General features: G+C 37.7%; 2 protein-coding genes across 4 annotated transcripts; one reads left to right on the top strand and one right to left on the bottom strand.

The window, feature by feature from the left end:
- Nucleotides 1-10,875: 10,875 nt before the first annotated feature.
- On the bottom strand, nucleotides 10,876-11,896 carry LOC116253165 (pentatricopeptide repeat-containing protein At2g32630-like). Its single transcript, XM_050077587.1, has 2 exons — nucleotides 11,307-11,896; nucleotides 10,876-11,263 (listed from the first exon to the last, which is right to left on the bottom strand). Exons 1-2 carry the CDS (start codon nucleotides 11,894-11,896, stop codon nucleotides 10,876-10,878), a joined length of 978 nt encoding a protein of 325 aa, XP_049933544.1.
- A 5,648-nt stretch (nucleotides 11,897-17,544) lies between these two features.
- LOC116252267 (uncharacterized) lies at nucleotides 17,545-20,401 on the top strand. Of its 3 annotated transcripts, none has more exons than XM_031626418.2 (4): nucleotides 17,545-17,617; nucleotides 17,898-17,981; nucleotides 18,087-19,833; nucleotides 19,973-20,401. In XM_031626418.2, the coding sequence occupies exons 3-4, from the start codon at nucleotides 18,430-18,432 to the stop codon at nucleotides 19,994-19,996; spliced, it is 1,428 nt and encodes a 475-aa protein (XP_031482278.1). In that variant the 5' UTR covers nucleotides 17,545-17,617; nucleotides 17,898-17,981; nucleotides 18,087-18,429; the 3' UTR covers nucleotides 19,997-20,401. The 3 variants fall into 3 exon arrangements, with proteins under 3 accessions (XP_031482278.1, XP_031482279.1, XP_031482277.1); XM_031626419.2 differs by lacking the exon at nucleotides 17,545-17,617 and adding an exon at nucleotides 17,684-17,809; XM_031626417.2 differs by lacking the exon at nucleotides 17,545-17,617 and having other exon boundaries at nucleotides 17,687-17,981.
- The last annotated feature ends 975 nt before the right edge of the window (nucleotides 20,402-21,376 follow it).

The raw sequence follows: 21,376 nt of genomic DNA, 5'->3' as shown, positions 1-21,376 counted from the left end.
ATTCCCACATGTCCTAGTCTTCATGTCATTAGCTCAAAATGGGTGTACAAAATTAAATGGAACATTGATGGGACCATAGCTAGACATAAGGCACGACTTGTTGCTCGTGGTTTCCTACAATAAGAAGGCATCGACTACTCAAAAACATTCAGTCCAACAGTAAAACCTACTACTATTAGGGTGTTACTCTCCTTAGCCGTGCAATATGGGTGGCCTCTCCGCCAACTTAATTTCAACAATGCTTTTCTGAATGGCTATCTTGACAAAGATGTCTATATGACTCAACCTGAAGGATTTGAAGATCAAGAACATCCTACTTATGTATGAAAACTGGAAGAAGCCATCTATGGCTTCAAAAAAGCTCCCCAAGCTTGGTACCATCAGCTCAGTTGTCATCATCAAAAGTTTGGTTTCTTCATCTCATAATCTGATGCATCACTATTTATCTATTCCAAAGGTAGAGACAAATTTTACATACTTGTTTATGTTGATGATATAATCATTACTGGCTTATCTCCATTGCTTGTTGATTGAGTTATTCGACAACTACAGAATACATTTTTAGTGAAAGATCTTGGACTCTTGTCGTATTTTCTTGGGATCAAAGCCACATGGACAGCACAATCATTATATCTATGTCAACAATCTTATTTTACAAATATCATCAAACGAGCTAATATGGCTAGGGCTAAGCCTATTGTTTCACCGATGAGTACTAATAAAGACACAGAGTCATCTCCGATGTCTTCTGATGATGTTTCATTATATCGAAGTGTGGTGGGGGCATTACAATATGCACTCTTACTAGACTAGACATAGCACGTGTTGTCAATCAAGCTTGCCAATTCATACATTCTTCTACAATGAATTATTGGATCATAGTTACACAAATCTTGCGATACTAGAGTGAAACCAATCATTATGCATTGCATTTCAAAACATCGATAGCATTACAACTGCACCTTTGTAGATGCCGATTGGGCAGGAAGTCCAGAAGATAGAAAATCTACAGGTGGTTTTGTTGTATTTTTAGGAGATAATATCATATCTTGGGCATCTAGAAAACAATGAACTGTAGCCCGACCCAGCACTAAATCAGAATACAAATCCTTAGTGTGTGCAGCTGCTGAACTTCTTTGGTTAAAATCACTTATCAAAGAGTTGGGGATAAATTCCCCATCTTCACCCATTCTTTGGTGTGACAACATTAGAGCATTATATCTTGCAACAGTTTTTCATGCTCGAACTAAACATGTGGAGGTGGATTTTCATTTTATTTGAGATCACGTCAATCAAAGAAATATCCAAGTTAAATTCATACGATCCGCTGAGCAATTGACTGACGGAATGACGAAAGCTCTCAGCACTAGTTCGTTCAACTTATTTTGAGACAAGCTAAACGTGGTTGAACCAACGTTCAGCTTGAGGGAGCATGTTAAGGAAAGAGATGTTAACAGATGAAGATTGGCAATCAAGGACTACCATGTAAAGGATCATCTCAACTAGGGAAAGATTTTCAAAATTCAAGTTTCATTCCTAACCCCTTGCTTGTAATATTACCATATATGTATCAGCCTTGTAACGTTGTGTCAAGTTACCAAATTTGTACCAGCCATGTAAAGTTGTTACCATTTGACTCCAGCTTTATAATGGATTACCAATAACACCATATAATCTAAGGAATACTCTTGCATAAGTTAAGAGCAAGAGATTGATTCACTTGCTTGAGTTGTCATTCTTTCTTTCATTCTCTTTTAGATCGATGGCCTCTTTGGCTGGCTTTATTTCTTTCTCTGTTGCATTGAAGAAACAAGTTACATTGACATTGCAGATAATGTGTAGACGAGAGAGAGAGAGAGAGAGAGAATCAATTCTAGGCATCTCTTGATCATTCACAATATCAAAGCTTTTGATTTTGTATCCTACAATGTTCATGTCCTTAGATGAAAGCACCTGCACAAAAAAGAGAAGCACAATCAGCTCATGACCAATTACCTATGGCTTGGCACACTCATAGTTGAGCTTGCAAACTTTTTGGGCAAAGGAAAAACAAACACCACAATTAATTTATAAGACAACAACGTGATGTCTAACAAACACCACAATAGGGAAACAAGCAGTATAAAATTTAAACAAGATGAACAGAAATATAATTGATAAGGTGAAAAAGGAACATTAAAAAAAAACTAAAGACAAACATAAGCTAACAAAGATTAAAGAGAAACTAATTATCTTCTTTAATGAATGGAAACCATCTACCTAATAAGCCAATTATGTGTAAGCATAAAGAGTCAACCTTGAATGGATTGGTGTGAACTATATAGTAAGCCAATTTTTTGAACATGCCTTCATTTAGCATTTGTATGACCTTGACTGGATTGATTTGTATATGAGCAAGAAATAAGTCGCTCTATACCATGCTCTGGAAAAAGATCATTGAGAGCTGCATATTCTTCTCCTCCATAATGGAAATATTTGATTTTTGCTCCAAATTTTTCAATTTTGTTTTTAAAGACCTTGGAAGCATGCACAACATCAAACTTTTGTAGGCACCTTATTGGACCAGAATGCTCCGCTCCTGTTAGGTTGGCTCAATTGTCATCAGAAGTGAACATGCTTGGAAAGTCAAAGAAGACCGGTGGATGAATTTAAGTCTTTTAACTTTCATCATACACATGCACATCAAGGTGTGTTTCATAGCCTCATATTTCAATATGTAAAGCTAAAGCTGATATAAATCCCTTTTACATGGGACCCATAATGTAAACAAACATTGGTTTTTACCATTATGTGAAACATAGATGATTTGAGACCCTCAGTTTATGATCAAAACCTCATATTTAGGTCAGATGGGAGGGGTTCCATCTTAAAAGTGTGCTTGATAAGCTTAGATTGAGATCCTCAGTATTTGAGTACTTTGGATTTAGAATCCAACCACCCCCCCCCCCGCTCCCCTCTCCAATCTTAAATCTGTCATTTTCTCAATGTAAAGAGTAAAATAAAGATTTTAAGTATGCATCTTATGTCCGACCTAAGATCTTTAGTTTGACGAACCATGAATTTTACCATATCAACAGAACATTTCACGTCAGATCCACATCAGATCCATTAGTTTTAAAGACTGCATTGTAATGTATGTAGGGGAAGTCATGTTTCAAGGTGTGACACTTTTAAAAAAAAGGCATACTTAAAAAGAAAAGACAATGAAAAGTTTATTTTCATTAAAATGCATGCTTTTTCACCAAGGAAGGCCATCATGAGCCTTGATTATACAATGTAAAAGGAAGAGCTTAAATAGGTGATGTTTCGATGATTTTGGCATCTATTTGATGATAATCATGTGAAACTAAGTCTGATTTTATGGAAACATTTTCTTTTCCTTTATCATTTAATTTTGATTTACAGTGCTGGGATTTTTTCTTTGAACCTCTTTAGAAATGGTTGCCTTTCAAGGAAGGTATTACCATAAGATACTGGCTCTACTAAACCATAGATTAGTTTGGTTACCTCAGGAACGTGGTGGATGAAGACCAACTTCGAAGCCTCGATAGGAATGACACACTCATAGTCCGATGAATGCCAAAATCCACAATCCTTGCCATAAGCAACCAAGCAATTGACCAGCCTTCTCAATTTTGCTCTTAGCATGGAGTGTCGATTGCCATCCTCACCATGCACTCTTTTGATTTCCTCATCAATAATTATGTTTTCAATCATGGAGAAAACAATAACTAACAATCTTGCGGGGGAGGTGCATTACCGCACTTGGCTCATGATTTGGATCCTACTTATCACAGGTGGACCCAGACCCAAAGTCCAACATTCTCCCACTCGCACGTGACAGGTAAGGTGACAGGAAGATTTCTCTAGTGGTTTAGGTATACATTGTTATTCAACATACTAGCGAAAGGATTGTGCGACCGACGAGTATAGTAAAATTGTCCAACTGTGCACCGGTTGGAGTAAAATTGTGACATCTCCTATGTAAAAAAAATTGTTGTGCATTATGTATCAAGAATAACTCGTTGTGCCCTAGATAAAAAAATTTATCCACACAAGTCTCAACACATTCAATACCTCAGCACTTGATGATGCTAAATGTGTTAGACTGAGGCCTCTGTGCTTTATATTTACAATTGAATGAAGCCTCTCTTTTTGGCGATTCAACTTTGCCAACAATAAATATGAGCACTAGTATAGTGACAAATTGATCTTCATCTCCTACATATATTCAACAAGAATTAGCTGCTTTCTTAGATATGTCCCGTTAGGCCGAATCTCTCATGGCCTTAGGCTAAGTAACAACTCTAATTCATCATCTATGAGCATAGTCAAGGGTCCATAAGGGCAACCGAAGTAGACACATGATTTTTACATCATGTACTTGTTGGGGCTGACATAATGAAGAAGCATAAATAATTCTTCATCTCTTATTTTGGTCGACTTATTTATCAGTCCAACATACGCAGTATTATGTCTCATGTGTTATGACAGATCAACTCATGTTCAATGAGTGTATGAAAGCACTGAAAGAAACTTTCATTGTTGTATAGGTCACCAAGAGTCCAACTCTATCCACAAAATTGACTGGAGTTCTCTAAAGATGTTCATCTTAATCCCACTAAGATGATTTGAGCCCTCAAATCTGATTACTAGGACTACATGTTTTTTTTATATCATGTCGATCTTTAAGTTCTATAATATATGACCTCATCTTGATCCAATCAAGCAATAAAAAAAAAATTGTACATAATGTCATCATTTCATACATGATATTTATGATCTACAAAACTTGTTCCTCTTTAAAAAAATGTGTGTTTTATCCATCTCATCTCAGTTCGCTTGACACTCAATGCCTGAGGCAATCTATTTGTATGAGCAAACGATCTAGATCTGATTGCAATACTTACATATAGATGTGTGACATACATGAATTTAGTCAAGAGGTTTTCTTCATTCAAAGAAAATTATATTTTATTGAGTCCCATAGATTTTAGATGTTTCTAAAATACATCAACAATAATTGACTTAGTAAGAGGATTTGCTACCATTTCATGAGTAGAAGTGTAGTTAACTGATACTTTTATCTTCTGTACTACATCTCGCAAGTACTTACATCTTGTATCGATATGTTTCGTTTTGACTATGGAACTTGGGATTTTTGACAAAAACAATAGCAGCTTGAAAATCACAGTAAACATCAATTAGAGTTTTTGCTTTCAAAGACAATACTAAGGTGTTTGAAAAATCTCCTCAACCAAATACCCTCTTGTACTGCCATGAACCCAGCTACAAACTCAGCTTCCATGGTAGATAGAGTTATACACGTTGGTTTCTTGCTACACCAAGATATCACCACACAATTGAGCATAAATGCATATCCATACATAGACTTATGTTCATCAGGGTCTCCTCCTGATTCTACATCTATGTAACCCCTAAGTCGTTGCTCACCACCATGACAGCATAGCGACAAGCTTTCAATGCCCTTTAAGTATCACATGATCCTTTTTAATAGCTTTCCAATGAACATGTCCAGGATTTGACTGATATATGCATATGATATATCAGGTCTTGTACACAACGTCAAGTACATTAGACTACCAACCACACTCGAATAGGGTACATTTGATATTTTCTTTCTTTCTTCTGGTGTTTATGGACACATTCTAGCAAAGTGACTATCGCCTTTACTCATGGGAGTATCTACTAGCTTGCAGCTTTGCATATTGAATCGCTTCAAGATCTTCTTAATGTAAGACTCTTGTGAGAGTGTAAAAAATCTTTTTGAGCAATCTCTTTTAATCTTTATTCCCAATATAAATGTTTTTTCGCCCATGTCTTTCATTCAAAATGATCTAACAACCAATTCTTGATTGACTTGATTAACTCCATATCATTACCAACCAATAAAATGTCATCAACATATAGGAAGAGAATGACAAATTTCTCCTTTTGTCATTTCATATACACATAATAGTCTTCATCAATCATTTCAAAATTATTAAACGTTATTGTCTCACGAAATTTTATATACCACTGTTTGAATGACTGTTTTAGTCCATAAATAGATCTCTTGAGCTTGCAGACTTTGCGCTCGGAACCTTTAGCAACAAACCCTTCAAATTGTTCCATGTAGATTTCTTTGTCTAGTTTTCATTTAGGAACACTATCTTTACATACATTTGATATAATTCCAAGTCCATATATGAAACAATAGCTAGTATGAGGCAAACATAGGTCATTTTGACACTGAAGTGAATGTCTCATCATAGTCAACGTCTTCTTTCTACATGTATCTATTTGCCACACGTCTCATGCATGGATTTTAGGACATCAATGTTATTAGGTACTGCCATCATGACATCACCTTCTATCTCAAATCTGAGTTGTATATGAGTTGTGGGATTCTTATCCTTGCACTCTGACGACGCACCACATTTAGATTCTGACCCTCATGCGGTTCACTCCCACCATCATGAACCGATTGAGACCACAAATCTTGTATCACTCTCTTGATTATTGATCTTTGCATGTTCTGGGCCATCCAACTCGTATAGTTGAGCATATCTAGCTATATCTCATTTCTTAGAAAAATCATTTTCCAAGAATGTGGCATCCCTAGAACCTATCTCGGTTACACTCGCATCCCACTATTCTTTGAATGTAGGTGTCGCACCTTTCCATTCCTAAGAACAGAAATGTCTTCTCAAGGATGGGTTCGCCAGAACTCTTGTTTTATTCCTCTCATCAAGTTCAATCTCAATTACCACCTTCTTAAATGTTAATGCACTGCTATTTTTTCCAAACATTTTTACTAGTCATTTGAGAGGGAGCAAAGTACCGCTCTACCAGCCTCAGCGGTTCCAACTGGAATCCCATATCCATCCACAATCTCACATAGCCTACTATGCATATACACAATATGCCTATAGACTGTGTATATGGGGTACATCTTAAACTTCATAAATTGCTCCCACAGTTCTATCCCTGGGTTATGTTTGCAACTATGTTCTTCAAGTGACTCCACTATGCTGTCATTTGTTTTCATTTAATTTTGATTTATCTTGCTGGGATATTTTTCTTGAATCTCTTTAAAAACAATTGTCTTTCGACCTTATCATTAACAAGGTTCAGTTTCTCATTCACTTCAACGATGTAGGCTCATCTCCTTGGCTTGTGACAACTTCCATTATCACTGCTTATTCCTCCATCTCCAGATTTTCTATTTTTTGCCCTTGTTGAGAGAGAGAGAGAGACAAAACTCTTGGAGGCAGGGTGATCTTTTTCATATCTGAAGGCATTTAGGTCATGCGCTCTAGTGTTAAGGTCCTGAACATAAACTTTCTTCCCCTATTCCTGAAATACTTTGGCCAAGATGACCGAAAAAGGTGGCACTTCACTAAGATGGCCAACATTCCATCTACTAAGACTATTATAGTAATGTTACTATATTTCCTTGTTGGATAACAAACAGCCTCAAAATCAAAGATAATATGAAGAACTTTTGTCATGTGCACCACCAACATAGGCTTTTTTTCACTTCAAAACAAAAAGTTGAATCGAAACTCAGTTAATTTGGGGGGAGGGGGGGGTTGTGCGTATATATATATATATATATATATATATATATATATATATATATATATATATATATATATATATATATATATATATATATAAGAATTAAAATCAGCCGGCCTTTGAATGTTTCCATTGACTAAAAAACTTAAAACCGTCACTGAACTACTATAAAACATTGCTAAAAACACTATAAAGCATCACTAATGTTCCCACAAGCAAACAGTTTGAGGGAATCTGATACTGAGTTTTGCTGGAGTTGGTGGAATTCACCTGAACAGCTTGCTATTATTATTCTATTATGTCCATAAGATTTCCCAGAGACTTCCATGGCTTGAAAAAGTTCACCACTTTACAGAATAATTTGCTCCCATTTGGCCCGGCTTCAACCATTGACTTTTTCTTTTCTTTTCCTTCACAAAATTTAAAATTACGCACCTATTTGAGATGATCTGTTCGATAAATATACACTTGTTTCACACAAAAATAATCCATGAGAGTTTAGACAATATAATTCTTCTATGCTACATATTTACGATATACGGTACACAACATAAATCTACTTTATCATTAGTGCACTTTGTTAGCTGCACTTTACATTTGTAACTTAATTACAACGAAAATTTTGAAAACTTGTACACATGAGCGGAGTCAGAACATTAGCCAGAAGGGCATTAGTTATATAATTTAAGATTTTTAAAGGGCATCTTTATTTAAATGAAAAAACAGCCATAAAATTTCTACACATCTTATCTATGATTGCGGTTCTAAGTATGCCTATATGGCCGGAGGAGATCCCATGAGGAGGTTTTCTTATAAGGAGGTTCGATGAACTGCCTCAAGTCTGCTGCACCGAAGGGGCATTTTTGTGCAGGGTTTTCCAAGCAAACCCCAAGCCTAAACTTGGATGGCATGTTCCTCATACTTCCATCCAAACCTTTAGCTCATTGTCACAAAAAACATGTACACGTACTATACGGTGAGGAAAAAAATTGGTATAATACGACAAAATTGTATATCTCAAGAATAAAATGGAAAAATCTCTGGAAACTTTTAAAAAATTTAAAACATTTAATAAATCCTAAAAATTATAAAAAAAATAAAAAATCATACAAAATATGAAAAAAAAAGCAAAAAATGGGTATAATGTGTTTTATAAGCGTTTTTTATTTTTTGATGTTTTTTAAAAAAGATGGGAATAAAACAAGTATTATATGGCTGATTGTGTTTTGCCTTATTATATGCGACTTTTTCTAATAAGACATGTTTTTTGTAACAATGCTTTAGCTTCAATTTCAGCTAAAAATATTGGAATATTGGCTTTGTTATGCAGCCAATAGCTCTAGCGGATGAAAGCCCAGGCAATGAGGCGTTCGGCGGACGAGGGCTCCGGTAGAATGCTAGCCAGAAATTTGGGGCAGTGGCAGGATTTTTTTATTTGGGGGCAAGATGAAAATAAAATTTTTTGAAAAATTTTCACGTGGGCTAACTGCATTTTATAAAAATTTTCCAGCAGCTAAATTAGAGCTTCTTAAAATTTTAGATGGCAAAATTTTATTTTCCAAAATTTTTCATTTGCTTTAGACAGCTCATGTAAGCCAGAGTTCAAGAAGACAACTAATAGTGACGGAACACCGTAGCTGATCATGTTACGGATACTTAGGTTCATGAATAGGATTCAACTGGAAACCAAATACCTGTACCTTTTATAAAAATATATTGCGAGTGATAGAGCTCAACCATTTCCCTATTAACCTTTCCATTTCGTTTTCTGTATATATTTCTTGTTTGGCTTATAGACCTCAGCCCTGGTCAAAAAAAATGATTTACCACAATACAAAGATTAAAACAAAAGCTTAGGCATTCCTTTTCTCCAAGCACATGCAGATCTTCGAATGTGACGTTAGAATACAATTAATCTGATACGTGCCTAATTTTGGCATCATTGAGGACGGCCGAAGGCCTGGCCGAGAGCGCTAGAGCGAAGTCGACCAGCGGCGTGAGTAGCAGTTGGGCACACCAATTATCACCCGACAGGCTTATGTCCTCGTTGCCTTGTGAGGTTATCCTGGGCGGGGAGCGTCGAGAGCAGCAGGCCGCAGCATTGCGCGTGGCCGAGGATGGGCACAAGCCCAAGAAGCGACCTACAGGGTCGGCCACTAGCATCCATGTGCGTAGGGCCAAGTGTACACAAGCGAAATGGACCACACGACACCTTGGCATGGTTCAGGATTCGACACTTATAGAACCCTTGGGCAGTACTTATATGGCTGCAGTGGGAGAAGCGAGTGGAGCAGCTAAGGTCGAAAAAGGTGAGACAGGGTCCAAATCCATAGAGAAAACTGGCGCAACCAGATCCATTCTAGGCACCCTTTTTACTTATGTTTATTTACTCTTATGTACTGTCTCGGTTTGAGACGTTCTTTGGTTCGGTTTGTTTTTATCTCGTCTCAGGTTAGAACCAAGACACTCTTATGTATATAAGTCATGTAATTAAGGTTTTTCTCTTACGCTTGAATGAAGATTTGATTCCATTTGAGTGTCGCTTTCTCTCTTCCCCTTTTCCTCCCGAGCTTTGTCAATGGTGGTGGCCGGATTCTAGTCCGACCTCAATCGGCGTGGCCGGAGTTCTACCCTACAGCTAGCGGCCTCCTCTATTTCTGATCTCTCTTCTTCTCCTAAAGTCACCCCTTCCATGGCCGATTGGATGACGATTTCAAGATGACGGACGTTGGTGCCGGTGACCTCTCCATGTTCTCCAAGTCACGACCTTTGATCCACGATGCAACTTTCCTTAACCACAAAGGGAGGTTAGAGGCCGGCTTCATCTCATGAGAAGGCTGCAGCGCAGGAGCACGCCAGTAGATCTGGTGTTATACTTCCAAAGTAGCAACACGATCATCTACCGACCAACGAACATCCGTCTCCCCTGTTCCTGCGATAGAAGGAGAAGCGGTGGCAGATCCCAAAGTTGAAATCAATTCGCCCTGCTGAGCATGATCTTGGGTAGCGATAGCGCCTCGCCAGCGAGGTTCTATCAATTTGGCATCAGGAGTGACTCCTGCCACCACCATCTCGTCATATATTCTCAAAGCATCATCTGTCTTTCCATTTCTTGACAACCCAGATATCAAGGTAGTGAAAGTAACGACGTTTGGAAGATCTCTTGAACGCATTTCAGTAAATAATTTGAGTGCTTCATCCATTTTATCTTGCGTACAGTTCGCATGTATCAACGTTGTGTATGTATAAACATCACTTTTCAGTTCTTTTGATTCCATTTCCTCCCAAAGCTTATGGGGGACCCCCATCAATCAAAGTATTGTAAGTGCAAACAGTAGGCCTGATACTTTTCCTGCCCATCTCACGAAAGTCTCTCATGGCCTCATCTAGATTCCCTTCTTTGCAGTGAATGCCCACCAAAGTAGTATAGCTCACAGCATTTGGAGAAATCCCTTTGTCAACCATAGCATAGAACAGCCTCTTGGCCTCTTCAAACCTGTCCAACTTTCCTAACCCACTCATAATTGTACTATATGTATAAACATCCAGTTTGATTTCTTTCTTTTCCATGTTAGCCATCAAGTTGAAGGCCTCATCAATATCTCCTGCCTTGCAATACCCAGCAATCATCGTGTGGAGTATAATCTGATTGGAATCAATTCCCTTTCTTTGCATCTCACTGAGAAGTCAGAACTGTTGATGCAGCCTTCATCTGTCCCAACTTACACAAACCATTGATCAGTGCCCCATAGGTATGAGCATTTGGTGTCAATGCATCTATGCTTTCATCAAGCAGAGCAAATGCCCTCTTTATGTTGCCACCCTTACAATTTCCATGGACCATTGAAGTATAGACATAGACATCCCCAACCATCCCCCTCTTCTTCATGTCGTCAAACAACTCCTCAGCTTTATCTATCTTGCCTGAATTGCACAATGCATTGATCAGAATGGTATAAGTTGCGACATTCCTTTGGACGCCAGCGTTGTCTACCACTGAACCCAGGACCTCGAGGGCCCTCTCAATATCTCCATTCTTGCAATGAGCCTCCATTAACGACTTAGAAGAGAAGATATTGGCCTTGAACCCTCTAGCACTCATGCCATCAGAAAACTCAATAGCTTTCTTTATCTCGCCTTTCGAGCAGAGCCCATCAACAATGATGGCCATATAATGGGGCGTCGCCTCAAGCCCCAATTCCAGCACCGTCTGCAAAAACTCCAAAGCCGTCTCCATCTCGCCAGACGCTCTCAAGGCCATAAGAAAGGCCTTGCAGGACCAAGCATCTATCTTCCATCCCTGCTTTTTCATATAAACAAACGCTTGGTGGGATGCTCCGTCATCTTTGCTCTCGAATAAAACCCAAACAGGAGCAAGAATGAAATGGTATGCCACGCACTTGAATCAAACTTTCTAGTATGTTTTTGCTTGAGTATATGCCTATTACTACGTACTTGATCAGTACAATCTCTCCTCCTTTATTGCTAGGAACGAAGAACAAACACCTTTCACAAAAATTCAGTGGAAAACAATCTTTTAATCATCTTCATGTGTTCGGTTGTCTTTGTCATGCAACTAATTTGGTTGTAAGTAACCTAAGTTTGATACAAGAGCCAAAAAGGCATATTTTTGTAGGTAATTTTATATTGCAAAAGGGTTATAGACTTTATAATATGGAAAGAGAACAAACCATGATGTTGCTTTTTGTAAAGAGATCTTTCTTTTCAAACATCAAAGAACAAGTTCAGGTGTTGTCATACCTTTGCCAACAAAGTCAAATTATCTAAGCAACAATATATGACCAAGTTTTAGTCCTTAGTCCTTTAAGAATGTGTTTGTTTCATTGCAGATTTACTAGGATCTCAGACCCACGGATTAAGGTCAAACCGATAGAACCATAAAATGCACAAAGCAAAACAAGTGGAGAAAGATTATGTGCAGTGAGAGAGAGAAAGAGTTTATTATAATGAATGACACGCATCTGTCGACCAAAATGGTCACAATTCAAACCATCCTCGCAATTCCAATATCAAGAAACTAGATATTATGTTAAACACATGTTTATAACACGCATTTCTAGATAGAGATATTTAAGAAGAAGTCAATATGATTATACCGCCAGGGTTACGAAAAACAATAACCTCTATTGGTTGGTAGTTTCTGAGAGGTGAAGCCACCCTCCCTTTTCCTTGTCCTGGCCTATGGTTTAGGGGTGTTCTATGACATCGGTATAGTTTTACAGTACACTTTTCAACTCCAGTGTCATACATGCTACTGTTTATAGTTTAGATAGGTAACACCCAATAGTGTAAAGAAGTAACACTCATAAGAATTAAACCAATGACTCATCATCAATGCAACACTCAGGCCGACCAACTATGTTACGCTCCTCAGCTATAGGTTAATCAATGCACTATAGGACTGGTTTGCAAAATTGGTCTGGATCCATTATAAAACTAGGATCTGTTCAACCCAAAACTAATTACTCATTGTTCAAATACTTTTATCATCACATATTTATGTCAGTACTTGTCTGTGTTGTCATGATCATATATTAGAAATCAGAAAGATTCCATTGACAAAATAAATGCTCATCCATCATGACATTATTTCCATATGGCCCACCTTGGACTGCTGAAATATTTTTATGCATAGGGGTGGCTTAAAAAGCCATAAATTAGTTTGGATTGTTCTGATTCACACCCATTGAATTCCTCATGGAACAACGCCATTGTCTCAATGACAGTGATGGCAAGATCCAACTGCATATCATTGTCTCATAACAAGATTGACCTATATAACAGAAGCATGCGTGGATGTCGAGGGAAGCACAAAGGGAATGAGGACTCATATACACTTAGGGGGCGTTTGGATGATACCCTCTAATCCAGTTTTGTAAAAATTAGGTTTTATGAAAACCATGTTTTTTTTATTGAGTTTTAGACACTTGCTTTCTCTTTCTTTTTTTTTTGTGACAACCTAAAGGAGTTTTCATTTCCTTTTACAAAACCAGGTTTTGTTACCAGTTTTGATGGCATCCAAACACTCCAAAACCTTGTTTTAAAGTGTCACCCAAACACTCCAAAACCTGGTTTTGAAGTGCCCCCCAAACAAACCCGGAAATCTCTCAAGAAGTTTAGGAATTGTATGCGCCACGCTAATAAGGCGGTCGCGCTTAATTAAGGGAATGACGTGGCGATTTTAGCCGGGTTATAAAACCTAACTTCGGATTGGCTTGAAGCTTGTAGCATGCCCATGTACATATATAGGGATGAACACAAGCCGAGTTCGAGCTGAGCCGGAACTCTAAGTTGAGTGCTTAAAGCATAAGCCGAGCTTTGGCTCCATCTTTAAAGTCAAGCTCAAGTTTATTAATTCAAGCTCGGCTCATCTCATGCCTAAGACGGCTCGAATTTGGCTCTGCTAAGCTCGAGCTGAGATTTGCTTAAGCTTAGCTGATCCGTTTATATATAAAAAAAAAAAAAGAACTGTTAAGATGGCGGAAACAACAGGTTAAAATTATGAATTCGTCTCCCTTGCTAGATGCGGGTGTAGCCGCAGTCCAGCTGCCTTTTTTTTTTTTTTTTTTTTGGTGGGTGTCAGTATAATAGAATGCCTTTTATATATATTTAATCTCCATGGGTTTAATCAAGCCGAGCCGGGCTTGGCTCTTTTTGTAAACGAGTCCTTTTTTAAACCTGAACTTGACTCCTTGAGTTGAGCTTGAGTGGAGTTTTACCGGCTAAGTTCGATTTGAGCCTGAGTTTCGCTCGAGCTCGTTGAACATCCTTGCATGTACATACATTGATGTGTTTGTGTCCATTTCCTAGTAAATGTGTCGAGGGTGCCGGAATCAATATGAATTTGCCGCTTCAAATTGAATTGGTAGCATGTCGATTAGATTTGGTGGCCGATTCAAAAGCGCCATATCTTATTTTCACCTATTTTACAAATAATTTAAAGATTTGTCTCTTTTTTAGTTAAGCTGATATGTTTTTGCTTTATTTTTTTGTAATATATATATATATATATTGATATGCTTTTTCATCAGGGGATGGTTTTTAACAAATTGGCACTGTCACGTATAAATGTGGGATCAGATGTCGTTTTTAAACATTGAAACCATGCGATGCTGACTGATGCCATCAATTATATAAATGTGTAATGCACTTAAGAGGCACGGCACACATTTATCATTGACAATGTGATCCTTGGATTTGATCAGGTCTGATCTGACTCCCCTATGCGTTTTCAACACTTAATTTAAAATGTGGATCTCCGCTATCGTTGATTTAAGATCCTCTCCTAAAGCCTTAAGGGAAAAAAATAAATGTTTCTCTCACACCGTTGTAAAGCTACACATTTCTGATTAAAGAGCACTAACAATTTAAATTTAAAACTTTAATGAAACCGCATTTGGATGGCACCTTCAAAAAACTTGGTTTGGTGAACGCCAAGTTTTTATGAAAACCCTGTCGGTTTTATAAACTTGGTTTGGATGTTTGGATGATAAGTAAAAATCTTGGTTTAAAGTTAAAAATTAGAATTCAGGCCCTTCATGAAAACCAGTGCCAGTTTTAGCAAAACCCAGTTTTAACGTCATCCAAAGATTCTTGAAATGGTGTTGTGGAGCAAAACCACGTTTTGTCCTCTAATCCAAACACCCCCTAAAAGTTATTGATGTATTAATATGTTAATATTGAAAAAAATAAATAATGTTATGCCTTTGCCACTATTCTCACATTAATATTAATGTGTGGCCTTCGGATCTTACATCTAAATTAAGTCATGACCCTAACATTTTGTTACCTACTTCAATTTGCTTATCAGATTTAAAGTCCTTGTAAACAATTTATGTAAAGTTATGTCTCTTTCTACCTGCTCCAACATACAAACATGCATTTAAAAATGAGCCAAATCTGATAGGTACATCTTCGATTAACCCCAGCTTCTGACCAAGTTTAAAAAAAAAAAAAAAAAAGTTCAAGTGGCCAAAAATGAAAGTGTCAAATAAAGATTATCAAGATAGCTTTAGCTTTAGATTTAAGCAACGGATTTAGATATGCGTATAAAAAATTGTGTTTAATATGCATGTCTCAACCAATCACCTTTTATTCAAACTTTTTGTGGCACCGGGGACTTCCTCATGCCATCTCGTATGGAGCCCTCCAAAGTAGACTGAGGCAAAAAAAAAAAAAAAAAAAAAAAAGAGGTGGTCCTACCAAACCTAAAAGAGAAAGAGGTCCCATAAAGGAATAAAAAAGAAAGTAGAAGAGACAAAAGTTTGTGGTTGCATCTTAAATAGCCGTTGGGATTCTCAGGGAGTTTCAACCAGCCGATTCACATTGAATTGTGACAAACTAATCTAATCGATCCCATGGCCAACTTTAATCTTTATAAAAATTATTTTATTAAATATTTTATCTTGAAATTATTTTTTTACACCTTTTTTTGTATCTATTTTTCCTAGAAAATAACTTTTTAAATATTTTTTAACCAAGTCGTAGCTGATTCAGTTCATAGATTGATTTTTCCAACAGTGGTTTCAAGACCTTGCAAAAGTAGTAAACGGCAATATGAAAAGCACTAAAAGGGGCCAATTGGGAGGATTGTGGGATGACGCATATTACCATTAACAAATTAATATAACCAAATCAGAATATTTCTTTTTTCCTTTATTCGGGCCCACTTTTGTTCAATCTTGATCATGTCGTGGATAAATATTCTTTGATGAAAAAGATAAGAAAATCCATGAATATTCAAGCTTGACCAATTTTTTGTTGAACTGTCAAATTCTCTCAAACATAGAACTTAATTTTCAACTTTTACAAACCTTACTTTGCTGGTGTTGAAAGGGGAAATGATCTCAATGGTGTTTTTCTTCCAAAGTGTGTTTGATAGCTCCCGATCTCAAATCTAAAGATGATCTAAGATTCCATAAACTTTATGTAGGATTCCCAGTACAAACAAACACTGTGGGGGTGTTTGAATGCTCGTTATTTAAAATCCTTAAGATTGAGAACCATGAATTTAAGATCCAATCCTTCTAAATTCAACCTTTTTTTCAATGCCAAAAGACAAAAGGAGGATTTCAAATATGATAGACCATGTATTTTACCATGGATCTCTTGTCACGTCAATAAAAAAACATGCTAAGCAAGATCTATAACTTTTAAATATGAAATAACCAAACACTCCCCAAAAATTTGACAATAATAAAAAAACGTACATAGCTTCTCCGTATTGTTACAAACACACTTGAAGTTTCTTTCATGGTTAATAAAAAAAAAAATCTATAACATTATTTCTGTCAAATGGATTAAAAAATCAGTAAAAGGTCGTTTCATACTTTACCCTCAAAAACTACCTAAAAAACTACCAAATTTATTTTCTTAAGACATCCAAGTATTTTGGCTTTCCAGCATTCATGAAGAAAAAAATCCCCATAATTATTTTAGATATTGATTTAAAACTAAATAATTTGAATATAATTAATTATGTACTAGCATTTTCGATTTTAATTAATAAGACTAATGTAAGCAAATAAATTTGAAATTTATCTTAAATAAAGGCATTTTAGTTTTTTATCATAATAACCCTATTTCCTTTAGGTTATTAATAACCTAAGATTAATTAGGCAAAAGTTATCTTTCGTTAATGATTCAAAACTTAATTAGATTCTTAACGTCTAAATTATGCGTTATCTCTTTAATAATGATGCAAAACTTAAGTATTTTTTCCTGGTTGTTCAGATCCTATAAATGATGCAAAAAAATAAATTTTCATAAACACTGAAGATTTTTTATCAAATTTCGGAGAACTACATTTCATTTGGAGATGTTCAAAAGAGAAGGCCACCTTTCCAAAAATTAAAAGTAAACGCATGTGGCTGAACGAAATTTCACACAGTAAAAGTCATCCTGTTCACAGAACCAGGTTGGCCATTGGCCTTTGACGCGCATTCTCCAAATAAGAGAAGCCATGGATGCGATGAAAAGACAACCGGTCCGAAGGAAGCGGGAGAGAAAGCCTGTAACTTTCCTTTCTTAACGGTTTCCTATTCAATCGTATTCTCCTTCCCGTTGCCGACTTTATTTCTTTTCGATATGTAGCTGTTCAACACATCAACGGTAGTTCGAACTATAAGAAAAGGAAAAAGCAAAACTCGGAAAGAGAAATAAAAAAAAAGTTGGTCTTCTTCGTATACAACAGAACAATAAGTTGGTCGGTTTTATTGTTCTCTCACGAAATCAATTGCCTGCCTCTGTCTCTCGTGCTTCTGCTTTCCATGAACACCATCTTTTTCCTTCAGGAAGAAAGCCCAAGAAACATGGGATCTGTGGCGTGTCTTTTCTCGAGGGAATCATTATTGGTTTTTCTCCTTTGATGCGTAAAGGTGTCTTCTCTTTCCCCTGCTTGCTTCCCTGGCTTTCTTTTCATTGTTCTGTTGTTTATTGAGTTCGAGGCGGTTTGTGTTTGCTTTTGTGCATGTTTTGAGTAGTGTGCACCCTTATAGCTTCACCGTGAAGTTGGGTTCCTGAGGAAAGAGAAGGAATCTGCGCTGACCAGATAAACCATCGTCTACGTGCCTGAGAAGCAAGAAGAAAGAAGGTTTCCTTGCGTTCTTGTATTTGGTTGTTGTAAAGCTTTTGGTGGTAATGTTTTCTTATTAGCATCTGTTCGTGGCTTCGGTTTCTGGTTGGTGGCTGTTGAGTTTCTAACAGAAAAAGGAGGTTCCATTGAGTTTCCTATTGATGGGGTTGAGATATTTGCTTGTTGTTTTGTGGTGTTGAGTTTCTCGATAATAATAGTAAGAAGAAGAAGGGGGTTTGGTTGAGTACAAGATGGATGAAGACTTGGATGGTTATTCAGATGATGTTCTTGTGTTGAGGGAAGCAATCGACAACCAAAACAAGCTTCTGCAGAAGCTTTGTCAAGAGTTGGACGAGGAAAGGGAGGCTGCTTCCACGGCTGCGAGCGAGGCCATGTCCATGATTTTACGCTTGCAGGCAGAGAAAGCCACCGTGGCTATGGAGGCGCGGCAATACAGGAGGATGGCGGAGGAGAAGATGCAGTATGCCCAAGAATCTTTGGAGGTGTTCGAGCAACTCATGTACAGGAAGGAGATGGAGACCGCTTCGCTTGAGTTTCAGGTTCAGGCTTACAGGCACAGGCTTCTTAGTGTAGGCTTAGACGACTTCGACATTGGGAGGCTGCAACGATCACGGCAGGCAGCCCGACCATGGCCGCAGGGACGAATGGTTTCCGGATCAATGTGGGTGGACGAAGGAGAGGACGAAGAGGACGACAATGATGAAGATGGACATTGGAGCAGCATGGAAAAGTTGAAAAATTCATGTCCACCTGTCTTGAGATTGACAGCTTCTGATTCTTCTTCTTCTGCAGACCACCAAAGTGGGAAGCATAGCGGCAATGGTGGTTCCAGCAAAAAGAACAGATCGTCTCATCCATGGAGTAGTGTTAGAAATTTGTCTATTAAGGAGGAGGAAGAAGAGGATGAAGTCGTCGAGGTTCGTTGTGACGATGACATAGAGGAAGAACACAAGTTTGGGAATGCAACAGATGGTTTGGACGTTGAGAACTGCAAGATGAATTTAGATTCTAACCCTGTTAATTTCGACTCGGTATCAAGGTTCACTTCCTTTCACTCTGCGGTTGGTGATGATGCTGACATTGGGCATGGCCCAGAGCTAATAGGAAGCAGATGTTCATTCACATCTTGTCGATCTGCGGATACTGAGGATCTATCAGAATTCGATGTCCATTCTTCTTGCCCATGTTTGGAAAATGGGACTGATAAGAAGATCAATGAATTACATGGTAGTGTCTATGATGTTTTCGAAGTGCCTCATGATCGAGCAGAGGATGGCAAAATCTGTGATAGACTAACAGACGAGGTGAACATGGACGTTGAGGACAGGCTTCGGAAGCCAAATGCACCACTGCAACATAAGGGCAAGGGGAATTTTTCTCCGGAAGAAAAAGCAAAGCTTATTAAAGAGTTGTACTGCTCACAAGCGGAGTTGAACATGCGGTTGCAGCAATTGGAGAATGAGAGAGAGCGGATGAAACAAGAACGCAGTGAAAGGACCATGGAGGAGTTCAAGCTGCTAAAGGACATAAACAAGCGGCTTGAGACAATACAGTGCCAGATTGAAAGTCCAAAATGTGAGAAGCAGAGCCCTCAGATTCGCAGAGAAAATTCCTGTATATCATCAATAATTGAGGTGCATTTTGCTTCCGTTTTATCTTTTCTTGCATTTCTTTTATGTACTTGCAGATAATATAGCTATAGCAGCTTAGATGTTGGCTTTTTCCTTTTTAGTTGATTCTTTTCTTATTTCATGCTCTGCTTCCTGTGAACAGGCCATACTACACTTCTCCATTTAGTTCCGTGAGCATTTCAAATCATGTCAATCAGACATTGGTGATTGTCATTAATGGCGAGATTTATGTCTGTACGTACTCTGCCCAAAAGTGTTCTGATAGAAAAGATCCTTCACCATCCACAGTTTCTCTGTTGGTTGGTGGATGTAAACTGCAGGATCTTGTGAGTTTCTGTAACACTCTTGTCTCATTCAAGTCATTTGTGCTCTTGATCTTCAGATTGCTACAGGTGCTTGTCTGCACCCCTTTTTTTTTTTTGCCGTCGTTTGTTGTAAAGATTTTCACAGGATCTGTACTTTGAATCTGTTGGTTTGGAAGGTTGAGAAACCGAGCCATCTATCTGATAATTTGAGATGTATATGTTTTCTGAACAGCTAATAACATTCGATTGCTTATTTGCAATACAAATTTCCTTTCATGCTAGCTTTTCTTGGAGAATTTGCGCAGAATGCTATTTCCATCTTTTGCAACAAAAAAAATTCTACAAGAACAGACACATAAGTGCTCACAACAAAACACAACAAAACAGTAAGTCTTCCGGCACTGCAGGGCAATATGTAGAGAGTAAATCCATCCTACATCCTTTAATGCTGAAGTCCTAAGTTGCTCCAGGTATCTTCTCCAGTAGGCCTAAGTCGTCTACTGCCATTCCCCAGTGTCCTCATATGCACGTATATCAATTCCCTCAACCTCCACCATTTTTTTGGATTTTGAATATTATGCGAGTCTTGTTGGATTGTTGGAAGTGGCGGTGGCAAAGCTTGTCCTAATTAAAGTGGAGGAAACTGGGGCACAAGATGCTTGCAGTTCTTCCATATCATACTTTTTTGAATGAGAAACTGATCAATATACCGAGCGTCTCATGCTTCAAGTAAGGTGGAATCAATCAAGAGTCATGTTACAACTAACAATTTTACAAGCGACGAGACATTAAGCTTGGAATCAAGATTCATGTATTCCAACTGTTGAAGTTAAATAAATTGAAATTAAATAAATTGAAATTATGTAATTTTCTTTCTTGAATCCTTTACTACCAAATTGTTGGGCATTTGCAGGCATTCGCATATAAAGCTTGAATTTTCTTGAATTCTCTCACAGATGTACAAATGCACAGCTGATTGATACTGCAGTCCTTCAATTGTTTTGGAAGCGGCAAATTGCTGTAGATACTATTCCGACTGCCTAGGCCTAGCTGTTACTCTTTACCTAATGGAAAATGAAACTAAGATGCTTCTGTCCTCTTCATGCTATGACATCTTGTCATGACATTTCAAAAAGCATCACTCTATTTGCCCCCTTTTTTTACAGTGAAATTCTTCTGAGTTACAATGAAAGACTATGGGTCTTATTTTGCTTAATTATGCAGGCAGCTTGTCCGTTCAT

This window comes from Nymphaea colorata, chromosome 4 (assembly GCF_008831285.2).
Source record: "Nymphaea colorata isolate Beijing-Zhang1983 chromosome 4, ASM883128v2, whole genome shotgun sequence".
Lineage (NCBI taxonomy): Eukaryota > Viridiplantae > Streptophyta > Magnoliopsida > Nymphaeales > Nymphaeaceae > Nymphaea > Nymphaea colorata.
The sequence above is the reverse complement of the archived record's forward strand: the minus strand, read 5'-3'. Positions and strand labels throughout refer to the sequence as shown.